We start from the raw sequence: 22,411 nt of genomic DNA on the forward strand, positions 1-22,411 counted from the left end.
CAAAATAGTTTCTTACTCCAGCTCAAGTCAAAAGCACTTTCACCTACACCAAGACAAACAGACCATATCTTCACAGTGAAGAGGAGAGCAAAGGGTCACATTTTAGAAGACTGATAACGTTCACCTGGCTTTTAAGACTTCATGTTGGCAACTGACATGGTTATACATGTATATTATAATGACTCTTTGTTGTAGGATCATTCCACAACTTATTTCTCACGTTTCTGTATCTTAACATTTTATCTGGCTGAAGAACTACCACAGCTTTCAAAGTGCAGAAGTAACACAGACAAAATGTGTAACAAAAGCTTTAGAACAGATTTAAGTGCAATAAAGAGTTGCTTATTCTGCCTTTCTAAACCTAAACTTCCTCTGACACACAGTGATACCCACAAACGCTACCTAAGCATTATCCAGATCAATCAATTATGTGTATTGTTTTTTCCTTTTAAACCACAAGGATGTTTCAGATGGAGTGTGTAATAATTATGTTCAGACAATAAATAAAAATCCCATCACAACCATTTTTGTCTTTCTAAACTGTCACTGAAAAGCAGAATTTGTTTATCTTGACTGAAGATATATGGACTCCTGCTAATGGACCTCAGCCACATTACCAGACTTGCTTTCTGTTTTCTCCAGCCATTTCTCAGTCACCGCTTTTCAGGATAACCATCATTTAGTGACAGACATACTTTGTGAACAACCAGCAGTCTGGCAATGTAAGACAACAGGTTCACATTTGATTTTTTTAAAAGGGCTCTTGGATCATCTTGGGCAAAGGGAACTGGAAAAGGCAGAAAGGAAACCTCTGTGAAAGGACATGACGCTAAGGACTGCTGTGCCTTGGAGGTGGGTACAGAGTTATGTCTCATAAGTTCTGGTCAGCCATGACAAGTCTTAACTAAAAAAGGCAAAAACATCCAAACAATGGAAACATAGTTCAGTATGAATCCCAAAATGCAGCGATGGAAAATTCTTCTGGTTATACAGGATTGCTCCTTATTATGGCACATTCATCTCAAAGCTTAAAAGGGCAAAGAAGCAAATGCATGTTTTGGTAGCCATTGCTGAAGTTTTTTTCTGGGATACTGAACCTGTTCATCATCCTCTTTAGTTTCTGTGTCCTTTGAGTCTCAGAACAATGATCTGCCACCAGTTCCTATTTCTTTCCAAGGTGTACACATTCAGCTCTTGCAATTTATTTGCATGTCAGTCACACAAACTTTTTACGATGAATACCTTGCGCGCTTTTCCTCATCCCTCTTCCAGCCTCATACTTAAGTTCTGATCAAAACCATTAAAAGCTCTAATTCTCTGAGAAAGCAAACACAGGGATAATCTACTGAGAGGCTGCGAAAGATGAGCAATTGTTGAGATCAGGAGAGAAGGTTCCACCACAGTTCTCGTGTAAGTGACCCTTGGCTGGTTTTTGGTACAGACTAAAAAGGTTATTTCTATTACAGTATAAATTAACAATGCCTGGAAACACCTTTGTCTGACCTCTTGATGCTGGGAAACAATCACAAGAGCAAGAAGAGAATGAGGGAGAACAATAATAAGAGAAAATATTTTAACCCAAGGATATTGTCTCAACACATGATTCTACTGCATATTAATGTACACAAATTCCTAGTGCAGGAAAGACTACCAGTGCAAACCTTTATGTTAAATCTGCAGTGTTCAGTCAGAGGACAAAAAAAGAACCACCAGCAGCAGTGCTTGGTAGGAGATCCCCCAGTGCCTCAGGCCCTGCAGAGACAAACACTGGCTATGGCATTGTTCACCAAGAATACAAGTCATCACCTGAATGAGCCACAATGCTAAACCTGTCTAACAGGCTCACAGGAGCTAAAAACCTTCCCTCAACTAATACAGTATTTTAATTAAAGGGGAGTGGCAGATTTTAAAGTGGCAATCCATTCATCTAATTTTAAGTATAAGCACAAGTCCATCGTGCCAGATCCTCAATCATGAAAACGTGCATGGTCAGAATTAATTGTTTGGTGGTATGTTCTGTGTATAGTTGATGTGGAAGAAGAATACAAGTACACAGGACTTAATCCATGTGAGATAAGAACATCACACAACAGAATGAGTAATTTCAATGTTCGTCTGAACACCATGCATTTCTATTTCAAGTTATTTTGTTAGATGATAAACTGAAGCCTTCCTGTGAAGTTCACATGGTCCTATGTGCCTACAGAGTGTTGGTTTTATTCTTACACTGAAATTCTGCTGTCCCTCCCTATATTCTGAATAATCGAGAGGATGGTAAAGAATTATTACTGCAGTAATGGGACTTACTGCTGTGTGATACAGGATCCAGAATGATGCAGCACAGTCTTCATTACTCTGTATCTAGAGCTATTATAAAATTCCCAAATTACAGGGACTAAGCACAAAGAATGAGAGAGCAGGGCTACCTTGTGAAAGGAAATGAAATGAAATGATAAGAAAGACGTAGCAGTGAATTGTCTATTCTTGTTGTATTTGCTGAAACGTTCAGCATGTTATTAAATCCTGTGTTCTATCATAAAACTGCAGAACTCAATGTCACAGGATGTAGGAAATGCCAAGAATGTAGATGGATTAGGAAGAAGATTAGATAAATCCACGGAGGACAGGACCACAGAGGACTATTAAATGTGATGCAGTCTCCTGCTCGCACATGTTGGCAGAAAGGTGGGGGAGTATGAAGGAGGACAACTCTTTATATGCGTTTCTTATGCTCTCCCTTCAGACATCCACTACTTATCATTATCAAAGCCAGCACACCATGCCAGACAGAGCTAGTAGAAAGCACTGCTTTTCTTCTCATAACCACAGAAAGATTTCTGGAAGAAGACATTAGTTGTGGTTGACCAGTACTTTACAGCAAATTTCATTCAAGAGATCACTCTGCTGCCAAATTGTACACCAATACAAACAGACAAGGAGATCTGCTGTCTTACTGAAATAATAGAAGGGTGTAGGCAAATGCTGTATCAGGTCTTCACAGACTGCAGTTTTGGAAATGAGCACGATACAACAACCAGTAATCAATTATGTCCTTTTACAAAATTTTAAGCACAGGCTATCCAACTATCTTTCTTCACCATTTGTCACCTAATACTTGAACTGTGGTTCCCCAAGTCGTCTTCACTCTGCAAATCACTAATCCTTTCTTCCAAAGTGTCTCACATGCCTCATGAAATGATGGGAAAGGTATTACCAAAAATGTGTTTTAAGAGCTATTTGTTCCAGAGAGCATTTACCACGTCAGCTGAAATGAAACATGCGCTGCCTAAGTAGAGTCCAGATGTAGCATAGAGATTTAATACTGACCCTCTAGCATCTGAATATGGTTATGCAGAACCTCAAACACTTCTTATTTAATTTATGCCTTCTGAACCTCTGACTCGCATTAGTGAGGAAGAAATGCATTAGACAGAGGTTGTAGAGGAAAAAATTGTATGATATGATACATGATACGACTTTGGATGAATCTCTGTGGAGTGGGAGGAAAAGTTCAAAAAATCATGTTAAGTGGAGCATCAACTTGGAAGTGATGCAGTTAGAAAAAGAAGAAAAGGTAAACTGGTTTCACCAGAGTCTGTCTCAGTACTTAAACATAGCCAACACATTGAATATATGAGTTGTGTCTGTTTAATGGCTTATTCCTTAAGAAAGATTGTATTTTATTTAATACAAACCCCCCAAAAATTCTATCCACTTGAGGGCTTTTAAAAAAAAAATTGAAAAGAGCTAAAACATTGAAACTTCACAGAAACTGCTCATTAAAAAGTAATTTTTTCATCTGAAAGCTAGCTAGCACGCTAGATATTCTGATTTTGTATTATTCACAGTTTGGGTAGCAGTCATCACTATGCTTGTGCTGACAAGTACACAGCCCAAGATCATGTAAAAACCCTCAGCATTACAAATCGAGCATTACACACACATGCGTAATTGGTAACCCACCAAAGAAAACACCAAACAATCTTGTGCTAACAGAGCATATGTTAATTGGGATTAAGGACTGATCCTTAATTCCAGTCACCGTCAATGGGGATTCATTACTGCATGGGAGCACCTACAAGGCACTCTTCATTGGCTGAAAGAGGATATGTGTATTTTTAAACAAAGAGCTGGAAATAAAACTAAAACACTAACAAAACCTGTAGTTAGCACGAGACCCTGCAGAGTTATAAATAACAACAAAGTCAGTGTAGTCATGCAGAATGATGCGGATCATTTGGGTACAGTGGATCCGTGTGACTTTAATGATTGTCAAATGCAGCCTCATATCAAACTGTATGTCAGAAATAGACTGTATGTCTATTTCAAATGCAGCAGAAATTAGAAAAGGCTCTCAGGATTATAGTTGATAAACACTGTTAACTCCTGGTGTGGCTCTGGCTCACATACTGAGAGGAATAAAAACATGAAAGTGTTTTTTATTTCTGGATGTTGCATTGATGGTCTGCAATAACAGTATCACTTACAAAAACCTTAAAGGTAGCTGAAAAAACATGAGGGAATGTGGACAAGGGCCAAAATATGGTTGGAGGACTTAAGTAAGAGCCTTAAAAATCTAGACTGCTTAAACATTTCTACATTTGGCTTGAGTTTAAGTAACACACAGATACAAGCCCCTACGGAAATGCACAGAATACTGAAGACTATAAATTCACAAAACCACAAAATGGCTGAGGTTGACAGAGGCCTCTGGAGGTCATTCATCCAACCCCTTACCCAACTCAAGGAGGGTCACCTACAGCAGGTTGCCCAAGACCAGGTCCAGCTGGCTTGAGTACGTCCAAGGTTGGAGATTCCACAACCTCTCTGGGCAACAAATAAGATGCCACACTTCACAGGACAAACTGCTTCGACCGTCTCTATGCAACTATAAATGAGTATGTATTTTGAATTAGTTTTGCAATGTAAAGTACTTATAAAAGGTATTTGCCAGAATGACAGTATCTGAAAACAAAGGTTTCATTTATTGAAGTGAGAAATATTAAGAACAATAGTTCAGTTTTCCCTGTTTGCATTTGCCTCTCTGCATTTATCTTGATCTGAAAAGACTTTTTTTTTCAGAGCTCTGAAAGCATTAGAGTTCAGACCTTATTCTTATTTAATCCCTTGGCTTTCCACTGACTGTGTTTTCCACAACAGATACATACAAACTGGCTTACTAGAAGCTAGACTGAGATCACAAATCATTTCTCACATACCACCAAAGCACTGCCAATTGGCAATAGCTTTTGATCAGTGTTAATTTGTGCTGTGTTTGAACCTGACCCAGGAGTGGAAGGCTCTGCGATCAGTTACCTAATCCACTGAGAATACGCTGCAATTTTTATAGTCTAAAAATATTTCAAAGCAGTCACTGTTTATATTGGCTTCAAAACAAAACTAATTTATTTGTTTCTTGGTATTTTTTAGAAGAATGCCATCAGCACATAAAACTGAAAACCCACAGAAACTGTGTTTCTTGTAGTCTTAAAATTCTTTTCACTGGTTATATTGTTCAGGTATTTTATCCCCACATACCATATTCCTCTCTGAAGAACAAGGACAACACAAAACCAAGGACCATCTTCAGAATCTTGAACTATTGCTCACCTGTGCTTTTGCCAATTTCTTTTCCAACAGGTCACGCTCCCTTTCTGTTTGTTGTAGACGTTTATTAAGCTCCACTATGTCTCCCTTTAATGAAGCCAGGGCTGCTAAATGAAGCTGTAAGACAAAAGGAAAGAAACAAATTAACCAATTCACAAGCCATGTAGCAATGGCATTTGAAAGAGGATATAGTACTATACAGCAGCTACAGCACCTGTGGATTTCTGCAGTAGTTAATAGGAACTTTAGTATAAAAAAAGTCTAAAAGAAATCCACACGCTACTAAATACTTTTTACATGGAATTCTCCTCTCCAGACAGCACATGCATTCCTTCATCAGAAAACACATTATAAGGATAAATACAATGAAGTATAATTCACCCGGAAATGTGTAGATTAGTTCTAATGTTAGTTTAATAGGAAGTAGCTTGAATCTTGTACCTTTGAGTCTAAAACCTTACATTAAATTTTGACTCAGATTTGTATTATTAAAGAAGGTGTGTCACGTTTTGATGCCTTCAGACATATAAAGGTTATCAGTTTGGGAAGGGAATAACTCCATGCATAGGATTTGGTTTTATTTTGCAACTAAAGCTTACTTCACCTTGAGCTACTGCTCTGTAGTTGTTGTTCTCCTTGGTCCCACGTCACTGAATGTTAATGACTCTAATCTACTGAACCCACATATGAAGAACCTGAACTGGTTTTCTTTCTGCAATAGATCCTTTTGATGAAAGATATGTTCTACGTTTAACTGATAGCATGTGGAAATATACAGCAGACTAGGATAGCTGGTATCATCTAAATTATGTTAGCTATGTGACTTAGAAATCAAGAACAATTCTTAACAGAATCCTATACTTGTTACTCATTCACACTCGCTTCCTGTCCTTAAATATCCCATTCATCGTTACACCAAAGGCATCAGCTAGAATTCAACACTCGGTGTTGACAACTACAACTGAAAAGTCCAGGAGGAAAACTAGCCACTAGTACTGAAGTCTTTCTTTGTAGTACTAAAGAAACAACTCCAAGTTATACTGGGTGAGAAAACAAAAGTGACCTTTCACACTGGACCAAGTAACACAGCAAACGCTGCTCTGCTGCCAAGATTCAGATTGAAACACAAACCCTTTCTAGTCCTCCAGCGAGTTTCAGTCCTTCACTCTGACGTTTTATTGGGTGGGTCCCCTTTAAGTTATTTTTCTTGTTCCATTTCCAGCCAATCTGCTAATGAGTCCTATTTTGATATCAGTTTTACCTTTACAATACTGGAAGCCAGCAATACCATAGGTTTTTTCACATACTGACATGCGAAAGTAGATGTATGACAGCAGAGATCATTTGGCAACAGCTCCTTCACATACAGTATAGCCATTGTTATAGAAAAGGCCACCTCTGGCTTCAAGATAGAAAACATAATTTTATACAGATCTTTAGATGTGAATTCTGCAGTTTTAAGTGCAGTGTAACTAGTTATGCTAGAAACTGTTGACATCCTCATTTGTGAGTTCAGTGGAAAGCATTTTTATGTCAGCTACAAAAACGTCTTACACATGTGCAGTTAATTCATTTCAGCATAAATATACATGTCCACAATGTTGTGTTGCAGTAGGTTTAAGAGTCTTGAGGCAGCCTCGTTTTTCAAGTGAAAAAACAGTAATTCAGGCCTGCTACAGGCATATGCTATGTAGCTTCTTTCAAGTATGTATGCTGAAATCTCTTAATAAACCGAGAAACACCCTGCATATCTTTAAGTATTCTTGGCCTTCAGCAGAAGGCCTTCCTTCCTACCACAGGAAACTATGCACTGATTTTACAGTGTGGAGAAACAAGAACCAGCCTAATTGTATCAATCTGTTCATAATTGACTTCCAATTTTCAGGAAAGCTGGTGAATTTATAAGCCACTGTTTCACCTTATTCTGTTAACAGAGGGGAAGCGTTGCAAGGAAGCTTGCCAGTTTGTTCATCAGATCTTGCATCCTTCACCACTGCCTTCAAATAATACATGAAAAAATGGCTACAATTCTCTAAATTGAATAAAACAATGCTACATAGTCAAGTAAGTAGCATTCCCTTTCGTACACTATAATTAAATGATCACCAGCTGTGGTTTTAATCAAATACCAGACCAATAATGTCCATACACATGGTGCTGTAATACAAAAGGACACCGTTAATTTAAAAATCTCAATGAAAAACAACTTGTTCTCTGAACAGTGGAACTAACAAGGCGGACCTCCCGTGGGTTTGTCTTTGTCCTCTTCCCACACTGCAGTCAGCTCAGCTCTTCTTCACGTCCCCTAGCACACCCCAAACTGGGTAAGAAACAGCATGAATTGTGTCTAGTTTTACAGCAACGTTGCTGCCTGGCCTGGCAGCTCCTGCCAAACAAGGGTATCCAATACATGACTTACATCAGCCTCCCCGTTCAATATAGGGTCAACTCTTCTTCATGTAATCAAAGGATTTTGTTACTAATTACAAGGAAAGTTTGTTGCATCTTTTACTACCCAAAATTATCCTTTCCTTTCATAAATTGGACCAGTTCAGCTTCCAAGTAGTAATAAAACAATAAAAAAAAAAGTAAGCTACTGAAAGGGCAGACTTGACAAGAGGAAGTTATCATAGACAGAGGAGGGCTGCTTGGGATACTCTTCGGTTTCATGTATGTGCCCAGTGCACACAGCAGTAACTCACATGCAAGTGGTGCCTCCAGCTACTACTGCAATACATAGTAAGGTTAACACAGCTAGTGTAGCTGTACATTCTTGGCAGAGCCAAGCTCTCCTCCCCAATTCCTTAAAAAAGGTGTTACAAAGTCTTGCTGCATCTTCCCTTAAGGTGTGAGCGTTCCCACAGACCATGCTTCCCAGGGTGTTTGTATAGCACACAGCAGGGCGGGAACTGGAACGCACATCTTTGGATGTTGCCGTAACACAAACAAGGAAACATCCAAGCAAAGAGCTACAGTCAACAAAAAAGTCATTCTGGGAAAAAAAAGCTCACAGCTAGAATTTGAATTTAATAATCCAAACTATTAAAGTTGGAAAGATCCATTTAAAAACCTCAACCGGAAGGCAGTAGGTCAGTCACGACTGTAACGCTGCGGCAATGAATCACTATGGGATATGACAATTGAGAAAGGGAGAGGAGAACGGAGGTAGCCGTATGGCATACTGCTTTTTTTCTCCCCTCAGCAAACAGTGATAGACAAGGCAGAGTTAGTAACATTCATAACAGACATTTATAGGTCAAGGTGGGCTGCCTTTTAATGACACAAGATTATGAAACTCAGTAGTTTGTAAAAATTAACACAGTCACCACAAAGATTTCTGTTTGTACTATATATTGGTCTGAACCTTTAAGCAACAGCTCCCACAGAGAACTACTTCATACAGAGAAAACAGTTCACTGACAAAGCCTGTATTGTTCATAAACTTTATACTGATCCCATACAGCTAGTATTGAATTTCACCAGGAAAAACCCACTATGTGATGCTGATGCACCCAAACTGTCCAACAGGACAGGCAAGGTCAACGCATACAAGAGCAGTGATTGAAAAGGGATCAGACAAGCCAACCATATTGCTTCTCTACCATCATCCAAGGAAACAAGAATTCTTTCAGAAAAGAAATTAGATGTGTAGTCTTAATAAAAAATGCATCACCTGCCTTAACTTAGAAGCCACAATTTCTATGAAATTTTCTGCAAGGAGAACAGCAGGTTGTTTACCAAAACATACACACACCACATTTTATACCTAATACTATCCTGCCAGTTTTTAATATTTTAAATATACAATAACATTTATTATTAATTATTAATTATTATTATTAATATAAAGTATCAGACTGTGCATAGCATGCTATCTTTAAAATGCAAATCACTGTACAGCTAAGTTTTGAAAGATACAATAATTAAAAAAAATTAAGCACGAGCTTAGGAAAAGCAACCTCCTAACCTCTCTTCCAGCCTCCTTTATGACTGCAGTCTCTCCCCCGTTATACCTGCTTCTACAAACATCTCCTACAATACTGTAGACATGATTTAATGATGTATATTTGCACAGTGCTTTAAACACTGCTTTTCATGCTGGGCTTTGTGAAATAGTCTATGTGGGTACAACTGAAAACAGTATTTGCCGGCAGTCAGGTTTCTCGAGAATTTTGTGGGGAAAATAATACAAGAGCAGATGGGATAGTAATATGAACTGAATGCCAAAGAAGCAGGGGACTACTGACATGTCTGTAGTACATATTGCTGGGAGTGTTCTGAGGCCATGAATAAAGACAAAGATGCAAAGGGCAATGAAGGAGGGTGCTGAAAAAACGACAGGTTAAGGTTAAAGCACTGCAAAGCACTACATTCTTCCCTGCCATTGTGAACTGTGATCCTCATCACTTATTTTGATTCACATTTTTCTCTCCCTCAGCCTGGAACCAGATTAATTAAACCATATTGCTAAAACCAGTTGTACTCACTGCATATGTTTGCTATTTTCAACAGATAGATCACAAAAAGGACCTAAGCACATCCTTCTCTGTGAAATTAAAGAACTAATCTTCTCTTTTTCTTCTTGTTTCCTGCCTTCCTCAGCCACAGTACTGCTGCACATCAGCTTGGGAACAGAGGTTCAGAAATGTAACCTCTGACATAACAAAGGGAGCCATAAAGGCATGAAGATCATGGTAAGGAGATACCAACCCATATACCAATACAAAGCAGCCAAACACCAAAAGACCAATTTATTTGTTCTATGTGCGTCCTCTGTGACTGACTGGTAAACCCCTACCATGGAAGAAAGCACAGAGGAGATGGGCCAGGGTGATGTGCCCATGATGCTCAGGGAATAATGCAGGGTTTTACTGAATACAGCTGTTGCAAAGAAGCTGACTTGATCTCAACACCAAGGGGACCCGAGAGTGGTCTTCGTTTTAGATAAAAAGCTGTCAACAGCTGAGTGGATCAGCTGGTGGTGTAAAGGTTTCTCCCTATGTTCATTAAAAGAGCGTGCATGTCTCCCTGAGTTAGCCAGGCCAACAAAGGGGAGGTGTATACGTGGCTCAGCACAACACAGTGTATAAAAACCAGAAAACTAGCAAAAGAATTTCAAAGAGAGCAATGGGCTTGAGCTGGCTTCAACCCATGTATGCCCTCCTAGTGAGACAGGGGATGCTTAGCATTGTGACAGTGAGTGTATTATACAGACCAGTAATGGGAATCACATTGGTACCATGATTGAACTGTGTATTGCAACTGCTGTATTCTGCCATGTGTAACTTACATTTGCATTGTGTTTTCAATATGTTTCGTATCACTCTGCTAAATCAGAAATCCCATGTAACATTAACTATCTTCAAATAAGTAAATCTGATGTTAAACATGACACCCTCCCCATGTGGAATATGTAAAAGAACCTGGTCAGAAAGTATTGGCTTCCAACATCCTCTCCTCTCTTTTGTTTGCCATTTGCACTTCACATGGTTTAGTGCAAACAGCCCACAACACAGATGTTTTCTGTGTATTGCTACTACTTATTTTAATGACAGGCAGTATACACAAAAAAACCTGATCAAATATTCAGAATGCTGCCTCATCTCTGAAAACCTCCCCAGTCTTTTTGTTATCAAATGACACTGGACACTACACTGGATTTGAAAACCCAAGCTGCTTTGTAAGATGACAGATGGGAGGCGTAGAGGATAGCATGGAAAATACAGTCAGAATCCCAGCGAAAACTGCACAAAGGGCAAAACAACAACAAATACCTATACATTGTATTTTCTGACACCCTTCTTCAAGGGAAAGAAGTAAATACGACTAAAACCTAGAACTCCTGTCAAGGAAATAAAAAGGTTGGTAATGTACGTTCATAATGAAAAACACATTTTAAGACACAGAACAATAAAACCTTGCCTGGATTTTGACTTCAGGAATCTTAGGGCTGTGATTGAGTTGTGCATTGCTAACTTTCATTAGTGGCAGTAGAGAACACTAACAGGGCTAGCCCAGGAAAAGCCCAGACAAGGCTGGCACTCATCTGCTGAGGTGAATGAGAACCTGTCATGCTAACACACAGCAGATACACTTAAGACATGTAATAACAGGTACAAGAGAAAAAACTTACACAGAACAAAAAATATGAAAGAAATCATAGCAGAGGTTCACACAACCAGGAAACAGCTTAAAAAATTTTCAAAACAAAGAAAAATCTAGGCAAAGCTTAAAAAACTTCCTAAGAGAGAAGTTAAAGATACAAAACTTGTTACAGACGTTTGCTGTACATAAAATCTCAAAAGTGTTGTCAAGTTTACATTTTATCGGGAGCACAGATCACCACCACTTGCAAATAATACACTTAAAGTGATGGTTATATAAATGTGTAGCTACTCTCAACCATTTTTCTTCTCAGTCCTACACAATTTTCATGCCACCTTTTCCTGGCCATGCTCCATGAAAGGTGCATTTTTATGGTGCAAGTGATGATATAAATGTAATCAAAGTCCATTTCTGTGAATATAATGACAAGGTGGAGTGGAAAAACTTAAAAGAACAACCATCTCCCAGAAGCAGTGACAGGACTGCTCGATATTCCCTAGACAATTTCAGTTGCATGATCTCTAGAGCATAGCCCTGAAATACCACAGTCAACAGCCCTTTAAGTAATTACCTAAGGCAAAGTCAAAATGACTAAAAAAGCAGTACCACTGAATTGTTGGATATGCCTACAAACATGCCCTGAAACTACATGTTTGAAACAACTGTTATGTGCTAATAAAAAGCCTACAAATTTTTACAGTGACATACAAAATGGACATTTTGTGACTATGCTGCTGAAGCAATTATTGTCATATTAGACATTAGACAGTTACTTCACATGCTTGTGCAACATTAAACAAATGATGTGCCAACACAAGCCAGGATGGAGCCATCCAAATTCTAGAAAAACAAAGACCAAGTGTGTGTAAGACATACTTTGTTTTAATTTGAAAAATCTGTAGCAGATGTGTTCAATCTGTTTGCATTATTTATAAACAATTTCCGTTGAGATTTTTTTTAACTGGAAATTAACACTTGCAGGCACTTGTGAATACTTCAAACCATTTCTTAAAACAAACAAACAAAAACCTCCCACCTTAATCACAATGAAAAGTGTTTGATAAAGAAAATACACTACAAGATTGTTCAAAAAATGTCACAGAACAGGTAATCTAATGCTACTCCAGTCAGTAGGATCAGTTTTAGAACATATTACAACAAAAAAAAGAAAAAGGAAAAGGATGTAATAATGGAAAAGATCTTTCTTTGAAAAATTAATCTGACAATTCACACTTGACGAATGGAGCACCGTGCTAATTTGTACTTCTGAGTGTGCCTGAGGGCTAGACTAATGGCTCTACTTCTATTACAACAGATGTTTACACCTTCATGCAAAAGAAAATTTTAGGTGACATGAGAAGGAAAGCTTAAAAACGAGACCTAAAAGTAACCAAGAGACGAACATTTGAATCTGTAGATTGCACAAAACAACTACACTTTGCAGAGTTTACTCTTCTGGGATTCTTAAGAACCTCAACTGTCCCATTGCAGGGCAGCCCACATGTCCACACTGATAGCCTCTTACCTGGCTTTTGCACCATGTATGAAGGCTCACAGCCTTGCTTTTGCCCTCCAAAGAAGGAACCTGTTGCCACTTCCACTCCCAGTGAGGAAGCAAAGTAACAGTAATGCAGGGGATGGAAATGGGGTGGTGGGGAGACCATGCTTAGGACAAAATACTGTCATTTCACAAAATACATTTCAACTCAGTCTCAACACATTGTCTGCAACCACAGCCTTTAAGTAAAAATAAAAAATTTGTATTAATACACCATTATGAGCTAGAGAGGGCTTGATATATCCATACTAACCAGGATTTGATCCCACTTCAGTGAACTTATTTAGCACTCCTACCCTCCTTAAAATTACTCTCAATATAATTTCAGTAAGGCTCTTTGTTTTTACCAGTGAATTGATGGAAAGAGGAAACAGACGTATTTTTTAATACCTCCTCTTCTGCCCAACACAACCGGAGAAAATGAACTGAGAAGGGAGAAAAACAGTGAGGTTCAATGCAGGTCCTTATCCCTTGTAAATCTCAGGATGCCAAAACCCTTTTATCTGTTCCTTTCCAGTTTGCAAGGATCACTGCTGAAGTGATGGGCATACCATTCTCCCCTCAGGAAAGAAAGGAGTGGAAAACTAATCCCAAGAATGCACCTCACCCAATCCTCTGCGTTTAGCATTAAGGTGACCCACATTCTAGTGCTGGACACAACAACATCACAGAGAGGGTGTAAGCTCATCCACATCGACTCGTTTTCCAACAGCCCTGCCATTTTTTATATCACTTTAACTTGCTCCTTCAGCTTGTCTCTTCTGATTGAGAGCAATCCAGATCTTTCAAAACAGAGATCGCCATTCAAGAGCCACTCAAAAATTAGATACTACTTATTATGCTAATTTACTAATAATTTTAAAAAGCATCCCATGGTTCTTATGTTCTTTGCAAGACTTCTCAACCAAAAAATTATTTCTGATTTCCAAAGATAAGGCTGTGGACTAGTAACAAAGCTGTACTTACAGTGATACAAGGATTTTTGTCTCCAACATGACCCACATGATCTGCTGTCATCATAAATTTAGAGAAACAAAATTTGTATTGCCAGGTCAAATGAGTGACCCACCACATCCAGCACTCTGTTTCCATCATAAGCCAAAATCCGATGCTTCAGCAAGGAAAAAAAAACCCACCACCACCACCCCCCCAACCTATCAACTAAACCCCCTAGGATGTATTTGTCCATTTGTTTGAAATTCATAGAAAGAAAACATCTTCCCAGCTTTTCTTAGTCAGCTCATGCCCTAAAGTGCTTTACTAGAACGTCCATTATGTAGCTTCCAAAACTACAGCTCTAAAACAATTTTTAAAAGCAGCTAAACAACTTTAGAGCCCCCAGTTGTGGCAGCAAAGTTCCCTTGATGAGCACGTGCTTGCTTAACAAAATACATTCAGTTCAGTTCTTAATTACTTCATCAAGGTTAGCTGCATCTCTGAGACCTTCACATATTCCCCTCCCTGCTTCTTTAACCTCAGGCCACCAGCCATCCCCTCTTCACAGGGCTTCTGATGGCCGCTCCTCGCAGAACCCCTGCACCTGTAATTGTACCCACCAGTTACACGTTCTCCAGGGTGAGTGGAGAACGAGCAGAGAACAAGTTGAGGTCTCCAGTGACCTCCCGGCTTACAAGAAAGTAGTGTTTTTTAAAATGTTTTTAGAAAGATAACATACTATAAACCACACTCAAGTTGTATATGGTTTACCAAGTATCACCCACCCTGCTACTCCTGGCTGTAAATCTCAGACTTGTCCGTGCCACATTCCCAGGTCAGCGGCTCACTATTGCAGGTCAATCCTTAGCACAAGCAACTGTCCCCTAGGTCAGACTTGATGTTTTAGGCAGATCTCAGTTCTTTTGCCTAGCAATCTTTATCAGCCAACCAGTTCAAAAGTGGATGTGCAATTTCCCCAAGGGGAATTAACTTCTTCAAACTTAATACAAATCCCTAGGCAGGAAAATCACCTATGCTACTGTAACTTCAGCTCCTGCAGGAAGATTCCACAATTTCCCTCTAGCCACATGCCATAAACCTTTGTAAAAGTTATCTTTGAATATTTCACTCACAAGCAACATCCAGTGCATTGTGGCATTTCCAGACTTCTCAAGTCCTGCATCTTTCATCGCCGCCTCTTTCTTATTACCTGGTCAACACACCAGGGAAAAGCTGACTGATTTTACTGAAAGCTTTGCAAACGGATGGCAAACTGCAGGAGACTTTGCATTACTTCCTGCTGAGTTTTCCCACTGCACTGGATGTTATTATTGAAACTATAACTTTAACAAATTGGATAGAAAAACAATCACTGTGGCAAAATACGCCCTGATAAGGCTCTGTGATGGATCAGCTTTAAAAACGAGTATGTTACAAAGAAAAGGTTCAAAAAGAGAGTTACTACAACACTGTTAGAGGAGTTTGTTTGCAACAGAAAAAGCTAAAAAGGCATCTTCTTAGCTGGGGTTTAGTACATCAGTAACTAGTATTTGGTTTTTTTATATTTAGATAAACAACCAACCTCAGTTCTTGGTGAAAGCATGTTAAAGAAAGAAAAATCTCAGGCACAAGTTCTACGTTCTATCCTAACAAACTCCCTTCCTTCTAAAACAGTCCACAGTCTACCCAAGTAAGTTCTTGCTCTCTATGGCATAACTCATTTGAAACAAATCTCTTATTGAAGAATTCCACTTAAAACCTCTACCTCTTTCTGGAAAAACATGAAAAGAAAATTTGCATTAGTGAAAACCACTAGTTTTTTTTCTGTGAGACCAAAGCAGTGAGTCGGAGGACTGAGAAACAGAAAATGCCCTCCACCACCTTGTTGTCCTCCAGTTGGTACCAGTTATTTGCATGTTCATATCTGGTGCTAAATATCAGAAAACCTTATGCAAGGTTTCTGCATGATGCCTCAGACTCCTTTCTGATGTCAACTACCTTTAGAAGGAAGCAGACAGCACAGAGATATACCATTTGTGAACCAGACTTTTTGAAACAAATTCAATTGCATGAATATATTTTTAACTCACTATATGGCTTATATTTTAAGCAATGGAACCTCCAGTGGACAAAATACTGAAAAGGTCAAAATAAACATTGATAAATGTTTATTATCAATTGCACTAGCACAGATAAGTCTGCACGGCTGGCACACTTCAATCTGTTTACTGAATAGGAATTTATGTAGATAGGTTTTTTTAGTATTTCAGTAACACCTGAATATATTGTTCCATTCAGAATAAATACTATATTTTGTTGTGCACTGGACTAATAATCTGACACACTATCTTTGTCTGTAGTGACACTACAGGCATAGCATTTTGTTCAAGCGGCTTCATACTTTTTCAGCCATTTATTTAGCAGGCTTCTCCAAATATAAAAGCAAGTAGCTGTAACATTTGTAGAGAATCAAGTGTCTGTAGCATGATAAAACCATACTAGAACATTTGAGTCAACTGGTGATAGCAATTTGTAAAGATAACATCAAAAGTAATTCAAAGGTACAAGTAGCCAGTAATTACAAACCTGAAGCTAATCAAACTCCATGTAGTTCACAAATGTAATGGTTAGAATTTCGGCCAAGTTCACAATTCTGTCTGCACAAGTTGTGGGTGGGAAAAGGTGTCTGGTAAATCCTAGTACAAGATTAAATCTGTTTCTCATAAGCTCTCCTCCCACAATGAGCTCATTTTTGTTCTTTTGTATCATAAGTTCAAATGCAGGGACTTGACAGATGAGCTTTAGTTCTTCAAGTGAGGATGCCTCTATTTTCTTTTTCAATTGACATTAAAAAAAATCCCTTGTTCGTCAGGAAAAGGTGCATAACAACTTTCTTAAATGTCAAAAATTTCTGCAAATGGAAAAGCCATTTTCTAACCAGACTACTATGTGTTTTGGTTAAGACTGCTCATTTTATATGACCTTTTCCCAGCAATTTCTCTGAAAAAGAATAAAAGTTAAGATTTAAATGTTTTAGAGTGTCTACTGGACAATTAATCTCCGCTGGTATATACACACACTCAAAATCTAACTGCACTTAATGAAATTACAGATGCTTATAATTAGCAAGGTTGAAAGCTTCAGTCAAACAAAATTTAAAAATAGCAATTGCTCTAACATTTTGAGATTAATTTATGTAGTATTTCCACAATTACCTGCCTGTCTCTACCAAGCCCAAGGCAGGTTCACTCCTTATCTTGGACTCTGAATGCCAAATTCGACCCCATATTTCACCCATGCAATCCTATTAAATAAACAGGAGTTGCATAGATATTTATGAGTCCAGAGCACGGTTCCATGGAAAGTACACATCCCATGAGATGGTCGTTCTCTCCTTGAATGTAATTTTCTTTGCTTTAAATCATCAAATAATAACACAAAAGCATTACTAATTCTCTAAGGAATTCAGGACAGCACAGGAAGTTACTTTTAAAGCGTTTAATAAAATACATTTTTCATGTTCATATCATACAAATGCATGCCCACATATGCACATATATAAAAGAAAATCAGGGGGCACGACAAGACAAAATTTATAATTTAAAGGCATTGTACGTGTCACACATCCCACTTAACACTTCAAAATGTCTTCATCCTTCTTATGACCACTTTCACTAACCCACACAAAAAAAGACTCGCTGTGAACATGGCTCATAAAGAGCTTTCAAGCAGTAACCGGCACAGCTATAAATCTACATAAGGTTCAGGAAATAAATCTTGTGCTCTCTGCTGCCCATATAGGAACATTAATCTTAAGAGGAACACAATACAGTACCTCCTTATCTGTTTAAAGTAGGGCAAATATTTTACTCATGTTAATTGTCCTGACAGAAAAGGATCAACACTGCATTAATCCATTTAACACATGGCTTATTTTTCACCCCTGCACATTACATAGGCCCAAACGCTTGCTGATACCAAAGCTAAAGATATTCTGTATTAATTCTTCATAGAGCATGTTCCTCACTCCTATAGCATTCTCGTTTGTATCTTTATATAGCATGTGGCATATTACATAATTTGGTAGAATGAAGGTAGAAGTTACTTTTTTCATATTCCATGGCTTCACCATTTGTGTAACATGATACTTCACAATTCAGGTGAAGAGCTACACTGCTGCATTATCTTGTTTTTAATTACGTTCTCAAAAATAGTGTCTGTGGTCTCTAAAGTCTTGCCATATTAAAAAGCATTACCTTTAACATAATTTTAATAATGAAACAGTAACCACTGCAATCTATCTGAAGAAAGATCAGTGAAAAAAACCAGGATCATACTTTTCCCATCTTAAAGCAAGTTTCCTGGTTCAAAGAGCATGCTTAAGAAGTGCTGTATCAGGCCAGACCACAGGCTGACAGTCCAGCATCCTGCCCCTGAGAGTGGTGAATCGCAGAAGTTGAAGAAAAAGCGTAAGAACTGGGTACACATTTATAATGCTTCCCTGGTATTGCTTTGCATGTTCTGCACCTCAAGGATAACTTCCGTCCTTTTTGATCTTCTTCGTATCACTCATGAATTTACAATGCTCTCTCAAAACATACACCTCTTTTTCTCCCTTATCATCTGAGGCTGATACGTCCTAACCCATTTAACAGAAGGTGCTCTTTCACTTTTGATCCTCCCTTTTGCCTTTCTTTGGAGCACTCTGGTTTCACAGGTCTGGTGCTCGATACATTAGAACCCTGTGGGACAGTGCTTGGCCACACAGCTGACAAGGCTAACCATTTTTTGCTGTCAGCAACCTAAGTGTATGCATATATTACATCACTGGCCTCTGCTATATTAACATTTGGGTCAATCTAGCCAGTATATAAGCAATCCTTGTGTTCTCAAGCATACCTCTGGGGTATATTCCATGGCTCTTTGTGCTGAGAAGTTCGAAGTTGGTTTCCCCCTCCTCCTCAGCTAACTGTATCAATTGCAGGAAAAAATGTCTTTAGGAGAAAGCAGCGGGGAAAGGCATTAGCAGTTTCCTCTCTATGAAGTGGGTAGTTGTAGAAACTAATTAATTAAGCTGTCATTAATTCTTCACAAGGATATTCTTACTCTACAATAAGAAGGTGCTCATTCCTCCTCCTCCCAACCCCACCCTCCATCTTTCTCAGCCCATTTTCAAGTAACAAAAGCATTTGGTCCCTTCAAAGAACCTACACAAGAAGGGACGGCTGGCTACCTTTCATACACAGCTACAGCTCAGGTGTCTCATCCGATTCTTGGAAGCTGAATTTGTCACTAGATGGACCCAGGCTGAATTTTACATAAAACTATTATTAAAAAATAGCCAAGCTTGAAAAAAGTTGCACAGCTCTCACTGAAGTACAAGCAGCAAAGCTGGAAGTGACTACCCAGGTAGAAGCAGCCACCATTCAGTGCCTGCAAACCAAGCCCTGATCAGCCAAACGCGCACATCCCTCCTCCCACTCTCCCCGCACTGCTGGGAACAATCACAGGACAGCATTCTGTGCTTGGTACAAGGCTTTCTGTCCTAACAACAGACCTTCCCCATCACGGTTTCTTTTACTCTTCCTCTAATCCCACCAGAGGCCCTACTATTTCCATGTTGGAGGAAATCTCACTGCAGAACCTGGGGCTCACGGAGCAAACTCTTGGCATCACACGACTGATTCTGCAACATATGCTTAACTGTTTACTCCATTTCCCTAAGTGAACCTAAGACTGTATTTGGGACTCTTTCTTCTAGGCATGCAGATGTTGAAATTTCTGAGGGGGTTAAGACTGGGGAACAAACCAAAAGCAAGCCAACAGTTTCCTGCTGAAGAATCCTTACCTTGTTATCTCAACTTAATGCTCCAGACACAGTTCAACTTCAGGCACTGAGCATAATCTCAAAGCACACTGCAAAGCTCTCTTGCAATCTCAACAACTGAAAGGGTAAAAGAGCTACAGATGGCACTGTGAATTTGCTCTCACTTGAGCCACACAGTGGCATACCTTCCTACCAACTTAGTTGCTCTTAACATCACCGTAAGGCAATCTAATCAGCAGGAATTCAAACGTCCACTAAAACAAAGTGCAAAAAATAAATTGGATTTCACCCAGAAAAAGGGGGAAAGTAAGTAATTTTCTTCTCTTTTTCTAGGCTTCCAGAACCAGACAGTGTATTTGAAGATCTGTGCCACTCTAAATAAAACCCTACTGATATACGCTATATATTGCTAGAGTAAAAAGGTGTCAACCTCTGTTAGGACACACTTTGCAAGAGCTATTTCTAAGGCCTGGACTGAGACAGACAGTTTATAAAAAACATATTCCACCAAACTTCCATAGTGGAGATAAAACAAGCCTCAGTCCTATGTTCCCTTCCCGCTTCAAAGAAACTGTAATCACAAAAGTGCAATTGCATGTACAGGGTGGTTTAGCTGCCAAGGATATGTAAATTTTAGTGCAATTTTTCATGTTCCTAACACACCATGTATCTACATCCAGTCAAATTTAAGTGCAGGTGTTTCTTGAAGGAAGGGAGGTGAGGGGCAGGAAAGGAAGAAATGTTTCCTCAGATTGTGTCCACCAGCTATTTGAGATTCTCAAATAACTGCAGTACAGTATTTCTGTAAATGTAATTTGCAGTGATCTTTAATCCTGTTACTGAGATTTCCCATTTGTCCAGTCTCAACAGCAGAGAACAAGAGAAATTTATAATCTGCTTCTTTGAGCTCTGATCATGCGCAGTTCATACACACTCAAAATCTCCGTTGAAGCTCCATTTATATACGTATTATGAGACTGAAACACACACCACCCCCCCCCCAGCACCAGCAGAACATTACACACTGTCCTCAAGGTGCTGTGGGTCAAAACCGGATTCGTATTAACCAGGTTAAAACTTTTTGTGGAGGTTAGTTCCACTGTCTGGCAAAAGCATGAGATTCAAGAGTTAAGTCTACAAAAGTGCAACATGTGGGATACCACAGGAGCCCTCATCTCCCCAGCCTTTCCCCCTTTTCCACATTTGGATAAGAATAAATGCCAGTTTGGGCTGCTGTTAGAAAACAGAGCAGGAATGCTTATGTATTGTGACTAGCAGAGCTTTTTCTGAGTCACAGTGGTCCAAGCTCTCCAGTGGTGACAGAAAGTTCATAACACCTATTTTATGGCCCTCCTTGCAGGTAGAAGCAGACAGCTGTATAATTCAGTGCTGCCCACCACCCATACTCTGGAATCATCAGTTCTGCCTTCTCTTCCTTTTCGTAGGAGGATGCAGCAACAGCAGCTTAGAGCTTCCTTATCAGGCTGTGCACAAGCACCTAGGGAGACACTCAGTTGCAGGGTTTAATATACTTCCCCTGTAGTCACCTCCCTTTTTCCCAAAGGTTGTGATGGCAGACTGTGTGGACTTGGTCTGTAAATGGTGCTGTGAATTAGACCACCCTGCTCTGAACTAATATACTTGAGTTTCCTGAGATTTAAGTTAGCTGCTTTTCTTGAGTAAGGACATTAAGGGCTTTTCTTTCCTAATTAATAGCAAATGTTCCATTACATTACAAAATCAGAAAATAAGACAGAGATCTGGAAAAGAATTCAAGGACAGTATAAACCAGATGGCTCTAGGCAAGAACATTACATTTAAACGTAAACATCTTTCTGCACAACTGATGCACATTTTTGCAGTGTTACCGACTTAACAGTTCCAGCGTTATTCCACATCCCAGAACTATATACTGCAGGAGATACAAATGCGGCACAATCAGCCAAGGGAAAATGAGGTTTTGTTTTGCATCCTCAGCTATGTGACTATCAATGGACAGATTTGAACTGCCAACAAAAATTATGGAAACTGTGAGAATCAACCACTCCGTCTGCTCAACCCACTCCTCAGCCACAGGCAGAATGTACGCAGATGGAAATGTCCCAGGCCTCTGAAATCCCAGCAGGCCTTACACATTGTAGCTTAATTTCTATCTGAGCTGATTTTGGGTTTCTAATCCTTACACATGGGACAGAGCTGTTTCTCCCACAAGTCTGAATTATCTGCTTCGAAACTATTACATCCTCCTCCTCCACACTCGCCCCAGACCATGGGAAGACTGGAGACTCTTCCATGCCCAGTGTGACAGAATTACACTATGATCTTTCAAACAATTTTAAAAAGGTATTACATGGGCAGAGATTTAAGAAAAAGTCCTC

General features: G+C 39.2%; 1 protein-coding gene across 3 annotated transcripts in view; it reads right to left on the reverse strand.

The window, feature by feature from the left end:
• The window catches only part of MCC (MCC regulator of Wnt signaling pathway), a 220,504-nt gene that overhangs the window by 66,962 nt on the left and 131,131 nt on the right, over positions 1-22,411 (reverse strand). For all 3 annotated transcript variants that reach the window (XM_075488555.1, XM_075488557.1, XM_075488558.1), the window contains one exon: positions 5,611-5,724. In XM_075488555.1, coding sequence (XP_075344670.1) covers positions 5,611-5,724 — 114 coding nt within the window. The remainder of the gene's footprint in view (positions 1-5,610; positions 5,725-22,411) is intronic.

This window comes from Mycteria americana, chromosome Z (genome assembly GCF_035582795.1).
Source record: "Mycteria americana isolate JAX WOST 10 ecotype Jacksonville Zoo and Gardens chromosome Z, USCA_MyAme_1.0, whole genome shotgun sequence".
NCBI lineage: Eukaryota > Metazoa > Chordata > Aves > Ciconiiformes > Ciconiidae > Mycteria > Mycteria americana.